The sequence below is a fragment of the Bos javanicus genome, chromosome 11 (assembly GCF_032452875.1).
Source record: "Bos javanicus breed banteng chromosome 11, ARS-OSU_banteng_1.0, whole genome shotgun sequence".
Taxonomy (NCBI): domain Eukaryota; kingdom Metazoa; phylum Chordata; class Mammalia; order Artiodactyla; family Bovidae; genus Bos; species Bos javanicus.
The window spans coordinates 37,643,721-37,656,712 of record NC_083878.1 but is presented as its reverse complement, the minus strand read 5'-3'; the positions used below and the strand labels follow the sequence as shown (position 1 = coordinate 37,656,712).

The 12,992-nt window shown below is 37.7% G+C and overlaps 1 protein-coding gene across 2 annotated transcripts in view; it reads left to right on the top strand.

Moving 5' to 3' along the window:
• RTN4 (reticulon 4) overlaps positions 1–12,992 on the top strand; it is a 74,661-nt gene that overhangs the window by 16,875 nt on the left and 44,794 nt on the right. Inside the window, exons 2-3 of one of the 2 annotated variants that reach the window (XM_061432386.1) lie at positions 6,261–6,317; positions 7,016–9,421. The exons of the other annotated variant lie outside the window; for it this stretch is intronic. Of the exons in view, the coding sequence (XP_061288370.1) occupies positions 6,261–6,317; positions 7,016–9,421 (2,463 nt within the window). The remainder of the gene's footprint in view (positions 1–6,260; positions 6,318–7,015; positions 9,422–12,992) is intronic. 2 annotated transcript variants of the gene reach the window in all.

Here is a 12,992-nt window from a genome sequence, read left to right as displayed (position 1 = left end):
TTCGGATATTAACCTCTCATCAATTTCAGTTTAGTTCAGTCGCTCAGTCATGTCAGACTCTTTGCGACCCCAAGGACCACACCACATCAGGCTTCCCTGTCCATCCCCGGCCCCTGGAGCTTGCTCAAACTCATGCTCATCGAGTCGATGATGCCATGCAACCATCTCATCCTCTGTTGTCTCCTTCTCCTCCTGCCTTCAGTCTTTCCCAGTATCAGGGTCTTTTCCAATGAGTCAGTTCTTCGTATCAGGTGGCCAAAGTATTGGAGCTTCAGCTTCGGCATCAGTCCTTCCAAAGAAAATTCAGAACTGATTTCCTTTACTGGTTTGAACTCCTTGCAGTCCAAGGGACTCTCAAGAGTCTTCTCCAACACCACAGTTCAAAAGCATCCGTTCTTTGGCACTCAGCTTTCTTTATAGTCCAACTCTCACACCCATACATGACTACAGGAAAAACCATAGCTTTGACTAGATGGACCTTTGTTGGCAAAGTAAGGTCACTTCTTTTTAATATGCTGTCTAGGTTGGTCATAGCTTTTCTTCCAAGGAGCAAGCATCTTTTAAGTTCATGGCTGCAGTCACCATTTGCAGTGATTTGGAGCCCCCCGAATTAAAATATCTTACTGTTTCCATTGTTTTCCCATCTATTTGCCATGGTGTGATGGGTCCAGATGCCATGATCTTAGTTTTCTAAATGTATCATGGAATATATCATTTGTAAATATCTTTTCCCATTCAGTAAGTGATCTTTTTGTTGTGTTGATGGGTTCATTTCATGATATAATAACACATAATAAAAGCAGACAACTTAAATAGTATTGTAGCTGGTATGAACATATTTGCTTATCTCTCCTCTCCTTTTTTAATGTACCTAATGTGTATCATAAGATTTTTCAACTCAAAGCATTGTGTCAACAAATAACTGTTCTTTAAAAATTATCTATTACCCCTGAGGTCAATTTGTTACTATTTCATTTACTTTCTAACCAAACTCCTCCTGGTCACCTCTATATTTGCCTTTGTTCGTCTAAAGTAATGCAGTCATATTTTCCTGGACTAATTCTGAAACAGTTGATATTTCTTGTCTTTAAATATATCCCGTTTTACAGTTTAGTGCTATGTACTTGGTTTTAGCCTATCTATGGATTTAACTTTAAAAAGTAGTTGCTATGGTAGAACACTGACTTAAACCTGGCTGAATAGAGCCTCCATGCAAATGGGTGGGTAAGTGAGTGAGTGAAGTTGCTCAGTCGTGTCTAACTCTTTGTGACCCCATGGGCTGTAGCCCACCAGGCTCCTCCATCCATGGGATTCTCCAGGCAAGAATACTGGAGTGGGCTGCCATTTCCTTCTCCAATGCATATATGTGTTAATATATGGTATTTGTTACTCTCTTTCTGACTTACTTCCCTCTATATAATAGGCTGTAGCTTCATCCAGCTCACTAAAAGTAACTCAAATTCGTTCTTTTTAATGGCTGAGTAATATTCTATTGTGCACACATACTGCATCTGCTTTATCCGTTTGTCTGTTGATGGACATCTAGGTTGCTTCCATGTCCTGGCTATTGTAGATAGTGCTGCCATGAACATTAGGGTACGTGTGTCTTTTAGAATTGTGGTTTTCTCAGAGTATATGCTCAAGAGTGGGATTGTTGGGTCATATGATAGATTTATTCCTAGTTTTTTAAAGGATGTCCCTACTGTTTGCCATATTGGCTGTATCATTTTACATTCCCACCAACAGTGCAGGAGGGTTCTCTTTTCTCCACATCCCCTCCAGCATTTATTGTTTGTAGATTTTTTTTGATGATGGGCATTCTGAGTGATGTGAGGTGATACCTAATTATAGTTTTGATATGCATTTCTCCAATAATGAGTGATGTTAAGCATCTTTTCACGTTTTTATTGGCCATCTGTATATCTTCTATGGAGAAATGTCTGTTTAGGTCTTCTGCCCATTTTTTGATTGGGCTGTTTTTGTTTTTCTGATATTCAGCTTTTATATTGTGATTTTATATTGAGCTTTTATATTGTGCTTTTTAAATTTTGGATTTGTGTCTTTATATTTTGGAGATTAATCCTTTGTCAGTTGCTTCATTTGCACTTATTTTCTCCCATCTTGAGAGTTGTCTTTTAATCTTGTTTATTGTTTCCTTTGCTGTGCAGAAGCATTTAAGTTTAATTAGGTCCCAACTTATTTATTTTTGTTTTTATTTCCATTACTATAGGAGGTGGGTCTTAGAGGATCTTGCTGTGATTTATGTCAGGGGATATATTGCCTATGTTTTCCTCTTAAGAGCTTTATAGTTTCTGGCCTAACATTTAAGTCTTTAATCCATTTTGAGTGTTTTTTTTGTGTATGGTATTAGGAAGTATTCTAGTTTTATTCTTTTATAGGTCGTTGTACAGTTTTCCCAGCACCACTTATTAAAGAAGCTATCTTTTCTCCATTTTATATTCGTGCCTCTTTTGTCAAAGATAAGGTACCCATAGGTATGTGGGTTTATCTCTCCGCTTTCTATCTTGTTCCATTGGGCTATATTTCTGTTTTTGTGTCAACAACATACAGTCTTGATGACTGTAGCTTTGTAATATAGTTTGAAGTCAGGAAGGTTTATTTCTCCAGCTGTGTTTTCCTTTCTCAAGATTGCTTTGGCTTTTCGGAGTCTTTGGTGTTTCCATGCAAACCGTGAAATGTTTTTGTTCTTCTGTGAAAAATGCTATTGGTAGTTTGATAGAGAGTACATTGAATCTATAGAATATTTTACATAGTGTAGATGTTACATTGTGAAGTAGAAGCAGTCAAATATTTTGGATAATTACAAGGTATTTGCTGGGAGACAATTTTTCTTGTTTCAGGAGCTCAAACTTATGGGGCTGATCAACTAGGAATATGTAATTTATAACAGTTGCATTTGTGCATAAATACATCCCTCAGAAGATAAAGCACTTGAGCTTGAGAGACCTTTTTCAAATCCTGGCTCTCTGGTATCCTAGCAGTGTGACTTAGAGCAAGTTGTTTCTTTTTTCCCCTTCTTTCTCTCACAACTTTTTGAGGTAGTTGCTATTTTTGCTATTTCTTTCGTATGAGGAAATGAAGCCCAGAAAGGCTCGGTAATACCTTTCTCAGGGTTGTACATTTATAAGTGACGGATCTGGCATTTGGACCCAGGCAGTTTGATCCCATGATTCATAGTGGGCCTTAGTGAGAGTCTGAGCAGCTCTCTTCTTCAGGGCCAAATGTTAGTGATCTCTTCTGGATTTTTTTCCCTAAGCACTTTTAGAAATGGAATACTTGTTTTGTGACTAATTTTGGATTGAATCTCATTTCACATATGGGGATTGAAAAAAATTTTTTTTAGTGAATATTTCAACTACCAGTTTGTAAACTTTCTTACTTGACCAAGTGCCAGAAATATAATTTTTACTCTTAGAGTGATTCTGGATAGCAGTAAGGATATATTTTGAAAAAAAAAATACTTTAAATTTTTGGCACAATTGTAGATATATTTTCCTTTCCCTATAATTTTAACGTAACAGGTTTCTAGTTCACTTTCCAAATAGACTGTCTCTGAGTTAGTTGGTTTTTAACTATATTGTCTAGAAGAAAAAAACAACCATTTTGTTAGAAATTTGCTACCTTTTATTTAGATGGAGCAGCTGTGTAATTATTTGGTTTTTTCCTTTGACCCCCAAATCTCAGTTTTGTATAACATTTTAATTCATTATCTTAGCTGAAAGGAATTTTCAAATTGTGATTTTACAAATGAGAAACAATTTAACTAAGATTACAGAAGTCATCTTTTAAAAGTGTGTACACTGAAGCAGGAGCATGGATTTTAAATCTAGGCTATTGTGTAATTTAGAGCAAGCTACTAGATTGTCATCTGTAAAAATTCTCATATTTCTCATTGGGTTGATGTGTAGATTAAGTATGAAAAGTTCTTGGCCTGGCAGTAAGCATGAAATAAATGCTAAGTATTAGTTAAAAAAATAAAATGTGTATGCATATGTGTGCGTGTGTGTGTGCTAGGTCGCTTCAGTCGTGTCTGACTCTTTACGACCTTAGGGACTGTAGCCCACCAGGCTCTCTGTCCATGGGATTCTCCAGGCAAGAATACTGAAGTGGGTTGCCATGCCCTCCTCCAGGGGATCCTCCCAACCCAGGGACCAAACTGTGCCTCCTGCATTGCAAGGAGATCCTTTACCGTTGAGCCACTGGGGAAGCCCACGCATATGTGTACATTTTACAAAATCTCATAAGGCAAAGAGTCTCAATGGTTTGGGTGAGTGGCCTATCCAGCCTGTGGTTCTAGGTTATAGGAGACTTCTAAATGCTTGTCATGGATTTCACCTCACTACCAATCTAAGAAGCATTTATTTCTTTCTAAAATAATTTATTTACTTTGGCTGTGCTGGGTCATTGTTGCTGTGTGAGGTTTTCTGTAGTTTTGGTGAGTGGGGGCTGCTCTGTAGTTGCAGCACACCGGTTTCTCTGCTGGCTTCCCTTGTGGAGCACAGGCTCAAAGGCGTGTGGGCTTCACTAGTTGCAGTGTGCAGGTTCAGTGGTTGTAGCTCTCAGGCTCTAAAGCGCAGGACCAATCGTGTGGCACAGAGGCTTAGTTGCTCTGTGGCATGTGGGATTGTCTCAGATCAGGGATTGAACCCATCTGTGTCGCCTGCATTGGCAACCGGATTCTTTACCACTGAATCACTAGGGAAGCCCTGAGAATCCTTTAGGTATCATACCTAGGGTGAATTTGTTTTTAAATTTTATGTGACATTTTGAATTCTTTGAGAAGAATACCCTTGGAAGAAAAGACTTTGTTCATGATAGCCACATCTCTGATTGCTCTTTTTTTGTGTTGATCAGGCTTGTCTAGCTTGTCCTTACCAGTAGAAGTGTCCAAATTTATTATTTCCTCTACGTGAAAGAAATACCTCCTGTCATCTCTCAAACTATTTCAAGTTGTCTTTTGTTAGGGGCCTTTCTCTAGTGTAAACCAAAGATATTTTGCATAAGATTGCCCGCCAGCAGGTATAAAATGACATTGTACAAGGTTAACATACCAATATGTAGTGTATTAGTCTATGGGCTGCCATAACAAAACACCATAGACTAGGTAACTTAAACAAGGGAACTTTAATTCTTACAGTTCTGAAGACTGGAAGGTCTTAAGACCAAAGCATGGGCAAGTTAGGTTTCATTAAAGGCCTGTTTTCTTGGCGTATAGGTTGCTGCCTTCTCACTGTGTGCTCACATGACCTCGTTATGTGACCATGGCCCGACCATCATGACCTCATGTATTCCTCTTTACCTCTGAAAGGCCCCGTTTTCAAACATGACTCACTGGACCTTGGGACTTCAACATAATGAATTTGGGGGGAAACACAGTTTATAACATGTGGCATACATTGGTTAAGAAAGGGAGCTCTGGAGTCTTGCTACTGATGTATCCCCGGAGTCTTTGTTACTTATGTACTGAGTGAGTTTCTTAATTTGTCTGTCTCTCAGTTTTTTAATCTGTTAAATGGGATATTAACAACACTGTAACAGAATTATAAGGAGTAAAATGAGTTCTTGCATCATGTAAAGCACTTAGAATAACAAATAGAGAATATGCATGATTTTCTGAAAGTGTTCTTCTAAAATGAACATGCTGCTGCTGCTAAGTCACTTCAGTCTTGTCCGACTTTGTGTGACCCCATAGATGGCAGCCCACCAGGCTCCCCCGTCCCTGGGATTCTCCAGGCAAGAACACTGGAGTGGGTTGCCATTTCCTTCTCCAGTGCATGAAAGTGAAAAGTGAAAGTGAAGTCACTCAGTTGTGTCAGACTCTTAGCAACCCCATGGACTGCAGCCTACCAGGCTCCTCCATCCATGGGATTTTCCAGGCAAGAGTACTGGAGTGGGGTGCCATTACCTTCTCCAAAATTGAACATAGACCAATAAAAAAGAAAAGATTAGTGTATTAAAGCCATGATGATTCATGAAGTTTCTTTAACATAAACATGTTATTGCCTCTTGAGAAATGATAGGTTCTATGGGTATCATTTAGTCAATTTTGTAAATTATAATTTAATCTGGATTAATGGAACTACTAATGGTACTACTTTTTCCTTTCCATCTTGACTTTTTCTCTGTAGATAAAGTTTTGTGTTAACTCATTACAAACTGAACCCCTTGCTTGCTCCTCTTTAGTCTCCTTCCAGCTCTGTCTTTATTTCTGCTGAGGTTATATTCTATTTGTTTTTCAGATGAGACACTTTTTGCTCTTCCTGCTGCATCTGAGCCTGTGATACACTCCTCTGCAGGCAAGTTCTTTCTGCTAGCCTTTTATCTTCTGTGTATTCTAACTTTAACTTTTTAGTTTTGTTAACTATGCTTAGTAGTTTGAATTTACTAAAAATTAGCATGATTCCAAGAATGTTTGTCTACTGACCAAGTTGAAATTTGCATTTTATATGCTATATCCAAGAGAGAAATGGGCAGAATATTGATTAATAATTGGAAATGTGTAAAGAATTCTTGGACCCTTGATTTATGTTTACTTATTGACTAATCATTTCCTCCAAATATAGTTTATTTTCTTATAGCTGACAGGCTTTCACAGAACAGAATGCCAGTCTATGGCATTTAATTATCCATTGCCCCTCTTTTCTGTACTGTCGGTCAAACTCTCTTCTCAAATTCTCATTTCTTCCTCTAATACTAGTTAATAGTAGTTTTTCTCAATTTTACTTGAGGTTTTTCTCAAAGACTTGATGTCTTTGCATGGCATATAATTGCCTCTGTAGCTGTGCACATGTTTTTTGCCCATAGCTTTAATTTCTTCAATAATGATTCAGTTGACTTGATAATTATTTATAAACTAAATGTTATTAGCATTTTAGTTAACAGTAAGTCTTTACTAACACTGTTTTTTGAATCTGTCATAAAACTTGCATTAACTCTGAGCATTAGCATCAGAGCACTGGCATTCTCTAACTTTCCTTTCTGTCCACGGTCACAGAAAAAGTTATGGATTTGAAGGAGCAGCCAGGTAACACTGTTTCTGCTGGTCAAGAGGATTTTCCATCTGTCCTGCTTGAAACTGCTGCTTCTCTTCCTTCTTTATCTCCTCTCTCAGCTGCTGCTTTTAAAGAACGTGAATACCTTGGTGATTTACCAGCAGTACTACCCACTGAAGGAACACTTCCAGCAACTTCAAATGAAGCTTCTAAAGCATTCTCAGAGAAGGCAAAAAATCCATTTGTAGAGAGAAATTTAACAGAGTTTTCAGAATTGGAATATTCAGAAATGGAATCATCATTCAGTGGCTCTCAAAAGGCAGAACCTGCCGTAACAGTAGCGAATCCTAGGGACGAAATAGTTGTGAGGAGTAAAGATAAAGAAGAGGACTTAGTTAGTCTTAACATCCTTCATACTCAGCAGGAGTTATCTACAGTCCTTACGAAATCAGTTAAAGAAGAAGATAGAGTTCTGTCTCCAGAAAAAACAAAGGACAGTTTTAAGGAAAAGGGAGTTGCAGCAGAAGCTTCTATGAGGGAGGAATATGCAGACTTCAAACCATTTGAGCGAGTATGGGAAGTGAAAGATACTTACAAGCAAGATAGTGATGTTTTGGTTGCTGGAGGTAATATAGAGAGCAAACTGGAAGGTAAAGTGGATAAGAAATGTTTTTCAGATAGCCTTGAACAAACAAATCGTGAAAAAGATAGTGAAAGCAGTAATGATGACACTTCATTTCCCAGTACACCAGAAGCTGTAAGAGGTGGTTCCGGAGCGTACATCACGTGTGCTCCCTTTAACCCAACAACTGAGAATGTTTCAACAAACATTTTTCCCTTGTTGGAAGATCATACTTCGGAAAATAAGACAGATGAAAAAAAGATAGAAGAAAAAAAGGCACAAATTGTAACAGAGAAGAATGCAAGTGTCAAGACATCAAACCCTTTCCTTATGGCAGCACAGGAGTCTAAGACAGATTACGTTACAACAGATCATGTGTCAAAGGTGACCGAGGAAGTAGTGGCAAACATGCCTGAAGGTCTAACCCCAGATTTGGTTCAGGAAGCATGTGAAAGTGAATTGAATGAAGCTACTAGTACAAAAATTGCCTTTGAAACAAAAATGGACCTGGTTCAAACTTCAGAAGCTGTGCAGGAGTCACTTTACCCTGTAACACAGCTTTGCCCATCTTTTGAAGAATCTGAAGCTACTCCGTCACCGGTTTTGCCTGACATTGTCATGGAAGCACCATTAAATTCTGTAGTTCCTAGTGCTAGTGCTTCTGCAGTGCAGCTCAGTTCATCACCATTAGAAACTCCTCCTTCAGTTAATTATGAAAGCATAAAGTTTGAGCCTGAAAATCCCCCACCATATGAGGAGGCCATGAATGTATCACTAAAAAAAGAATCAGGAATGAATGAAGAAATCACAGAGCCTGAAGGTATTAGTGTAGCTGTTCAGGAAACAGAAGCTCCTTATATATCTATTGCATGTGATTTAATTAAAGAAACAAAGATCTCTACTGAACCGACTCCAGATTTCTCTAGTTATTCAGAAATAGCAGAAGTTGCACAGCCAGTGCCCGAGCATTCTGAGCTAGTTGAAGATTCCTCCCCCGATTCTGAACCAGTTGACTTATTTAGTGATGATTCAATACCCGAAGTTCCACAAAAACAAGATGAAGCTGTAATACTTGTGAAAGAAAACCTCACTGAAATTTCATCTGAGTCAATGACAGGACATGACAATAAGGGAAAACTCAGTGCTTCACCATCACCTGAGGGAGGAAAACCGTATTTGGAGTCTTTTCAGCCCAGTTTAGGCATCACAAAAGATACCTTAGCACCTGATGAAGTTTCAGCATTGACCCAAAAGGAGAAAATCCCTTTGCAGATGGAGGAGCTCAATACTGCAGTTTATTCAAGTGATGGCTTATTCATTGCTCAGGAAGCAAACCTAAGAGAAAGTGAAACATTTTCAGATTCATCTCCGATTGAGATTATAGATGAGTTCCCGACCTTTGTCAGTTCTAAAGCAGATTCTTCTCCTACATTAGCCAGGGAATACACTGACCTAGAAGTAGCCCACAAAAGTGAAATCGCTGACATCCAGGATGGAGCTGGGTCATTGGCTTGTGCAGGATTGCCCCATGACCTTTCTTTCAAGAGTATACAACCTAAAGAGGAAGTTCATATCCCAGATGAGTTCTCCAAAGATGGGGGTGATGTTTCAAAGGTGCCCGTACTGCCTCCAGATGTTTCTGCTTTGGATGCTCAAGCAGAGATAGGCAGCATAGAAAAACCCAAAGTTCTTGTGAAAGAAGCCGAGAGAAAACTTCCTTCTGATACAGAAAAAGAGCGAAGATCTCCATCTGCTATATTTTCAGCAGAGCTGAGTAAAACTTCAGGTAATCAATCCATACATTATTTTGTGCTTTCTTGCCACCTTATGACTTATGGAACATTCTACTACCTTTTCTGTAGCATGTTATGTTTATAGGGTCTAAATATATCACATCGGTAAGAATTCTTTTTACTGGCTCAGTTAAAGGTTTTAGTGCTTTTTTTACCCCTCTTGCACTCATCACTGACTCTTGCTCTTAACTTGCCAATAATTATTTGTTGGTAATTTTTGTATTGTGCCACAGAACTGGAACAAAATTTTATTAGAATTGACTTCAACATCTGTTTCTTTCTTCTCTTTTGCTTTAGTGTTTCCTAATAGTGTAAAGAGCAAGAGGTATTAAAAACGAAGTATTTTCAGATATGTTTACTTTTGTTTTCCCAGAAATATCTTCATTTTAAAATCTTAAGGAAAGAACATTTCTGTTATTTATCTCTACTATTTCAATATAATGCAGTAATTCCAGTAATAGGTGTAAAGTTAAGCATATTGAGTATTACATGTTTTGTGAAGTATACATTGAGGTATGCTATTAATTCTCCTGGAAAGTACTAATTCTCATTTTTTTCTTTTGACTCCACATTTCCCACATACCTGATTTGTGTAAAGTAACTTGTGCATTTGTTTTTATTTAGCATCCTAATTTAGATGTGTTTTCTATAAAAATATGTAGCGATTACTATGAATTTACTGAGTATACTTAGGCATTGGAGATAGACTAGTTTACAGTTTGTTGCTATAATCAAAAAAAGGGGAGATCATGAACATTAAGGCAATGGGATGGGCACAGAGACGTAATAGTGTTTGATTGGAATCGGACATGAAGATAAGGGGAGGAGTTAAAGCTTACTCTGGGGAACCCGGGTTCCTTTTATGTGCAGATACCTGGATGGCAGTATGAGAAACTGAGTTGGAAACATGAGAAAATAAAGTGGGTTTAATGGGAGAAAATAGTTGTTTGTTGTTTTTTTTTTAAGAGTGCTTAGTGTTTATTAGACATAGTAGTATATATTACCTGTAGATTATTCATGTGCAAGGCAGATGCTTTTTTAAAATGTTTTTTAATTGGAGTATAATTACTTTACAGTGTTGTGTTAGTTTCTGCTGTGAATCAGCTATATGTATAATATATTCCCTCCCTCTTGAACCTCCCTGCCACCCACCCCTATTCCACCCCTCTAGGTCATCAGAGCATGGAGCTGAGCTCCTCATGTTATACAGTAGCTTCCCATTAGTTACCTGTTTTACTCATGGTCATGTATATATGGCAGTGCCACTCTCTCAATTCGTCCCAGCCTCTCCTTCCCATACTGTGTCCGCAAGTCTGTTCTCTGACTGCAACTCTATTCCTGCCCTGCAAATAGGTTCATCAGTACCATTTTTCTAGATACCATATGTATGTTTTTCTCTTTCTGACATGCTTCACTCTGTGTGTCAGACTCTGGGTTCATCCACGTCACCAGATGACCAATAAAAATTCAGTTCTGAGAATGTTGTAATTAAGGTACCTATGTGATCCAAGAATGAGAGATACTATACATAGGAAGCTCTTGAGAGAGACCGTAACTGTATGCATGTATTTACTGTGGACTCAAGGCAGTAGTTAAAGCCGCAGACATCAACTACGCAGAAGGGTTACAGGTAGAAGAATTGATCAACATTACCAGATTCTGGAGAGGCTTAGTTAAGATAAGAATTGAGGATTTGTCAGAAGGAAGGGAGTTGTAATGGTCATCTCTGTTCTCAGAGGGCTAATGATTTTCTGCATCCTTGTTTGTGATCTAGGTGTTTTTTTTTTAGATTTCTGTGTCTTAATACTGAGTATACTTTTAAATGTGAAAACATTAATCAGTATTAAATAATAAATAAAACTTGCTCAGATAATTTATTATTTCCAATTTGTTCTCCTTGTTTTCTTAAAATGACATTTATAGGCAGGATTCAATTTTAATTGGGGGAAAAAAAAGACTGATTTTAATCAGCAAAGGAGATGAGCAAAATGTGATGCAGACTTTGATGCCTTGTTGATATATTTAGATAAAATTAATTAGGAGAAAAATGAATGCTAGTCTTCTTTTCCGTTGATAAAAAGGTATTTTATCAAAACGTATTTTTTTTCTTTGTTTTTTGTTTTTTATATTTATGGGGATATAGTTGATAAACACTATTGTATTAGTTTCAGGTTGTACAGTAAAGTGAATCTGTTCTGTATATCATATACCCACTCTTTTTTAGGTTCTTTTCCCATATAGGCCATTATAGCATATTGAATAGAGTTCCCTGTGGTATACATTAGGTCCTTATTAGTTATCTATTTTATATATAGTAGTGTGTAAATGTTAATCTCAATCTTCCAATTTATCCTTCCCCTTTCCTAACCGCCCCCCCACCCCCACATAACCACAAGTTTATTTTCTACATCTGTGACTATTTCAGTTTTGTAAATAAGTTTATTTGTACACTTTTTTTTAGATTCAACATAAAAGCGGTATCATATAATATTTGTCTTTCTCTGTCTGACTTCACTTAGTATGACAAAGAATACAGGATGGAAAAGGGAGAAAAAGAGTCATTTATAGTGGAGAAGCCTAAAGTACTACCTCGGCCAGGTGACCAGGGTTAACATTCACAGTGATAAGCTATGTTGATAGTCTGTGCCCAAACTGAGGGACATCCTACAAAATAATCTGGCTAGTACTTCTCAAAACTGTCAGAGTCATCAGGAACAATGAAGTCTGAGAAACTAAGGAGACATGATGATTAAATGTAATGTGATAGCCTGGATGGATGGCTCAGACTGTAAAGCATCTGTCTACAATGCGGGAGACCCGGGTTTGATCCCTGGGTCGGGAAGATCCGCTGGAGAAGGAAATGGCAATCCACTCCAGTACTATTGCCTGGAAAATCCCATGGACAGAGAAGCCTGGTAGGCTACAGCCCATGGGGTTGCAAAGAGTTGGACACGATTGAGCGACTTCACCTTCACTTCAGCCTGGATGGAATACTAGGACAGAAAGAGGACATTATGTGAAAACTAAGAAAACCCAAATAAAATACGGACTTTAGTTAATAAAAATGTATCCCTATTGACTCATTATATATGACAAGTGTACCATAGTAATATAATAAGAAACTGAGTACAGGGTATATGCTAACTCTCTGTAATATTCTTGTTATTTTTATGTTAATCCAAAACTATTGTAAAATAAAATAATTAAGTGTTCTTTTTAAAAAGGCCTGGAAATTACCTGGCATATATAGGCATTCAACAAGTGGTAGCTTTTTTATTTTTTAAATGATTTTTGCCATTTTGAAAAATAAAGGAAACATTTTTTTGTTTTAATTTGAATTTTTTTGATTACTTATGAGTCGGGACCATTTTTTAAAGCTTCTCTTTGCTTTTTATATTCATGCCCTTTATCTGGTTCAGTCAAGCTGTATTCTTTTTACTTTTTTGGCCATACCGCATGACCTGTGGGATCTTAGTTCCCTGACCAGGGATTAAACATGGCCCACTGTGGTGAAAGCACTGAGTCCTAACCACTGGGCAACCAGGGAATTCCCTCAAAGTATAT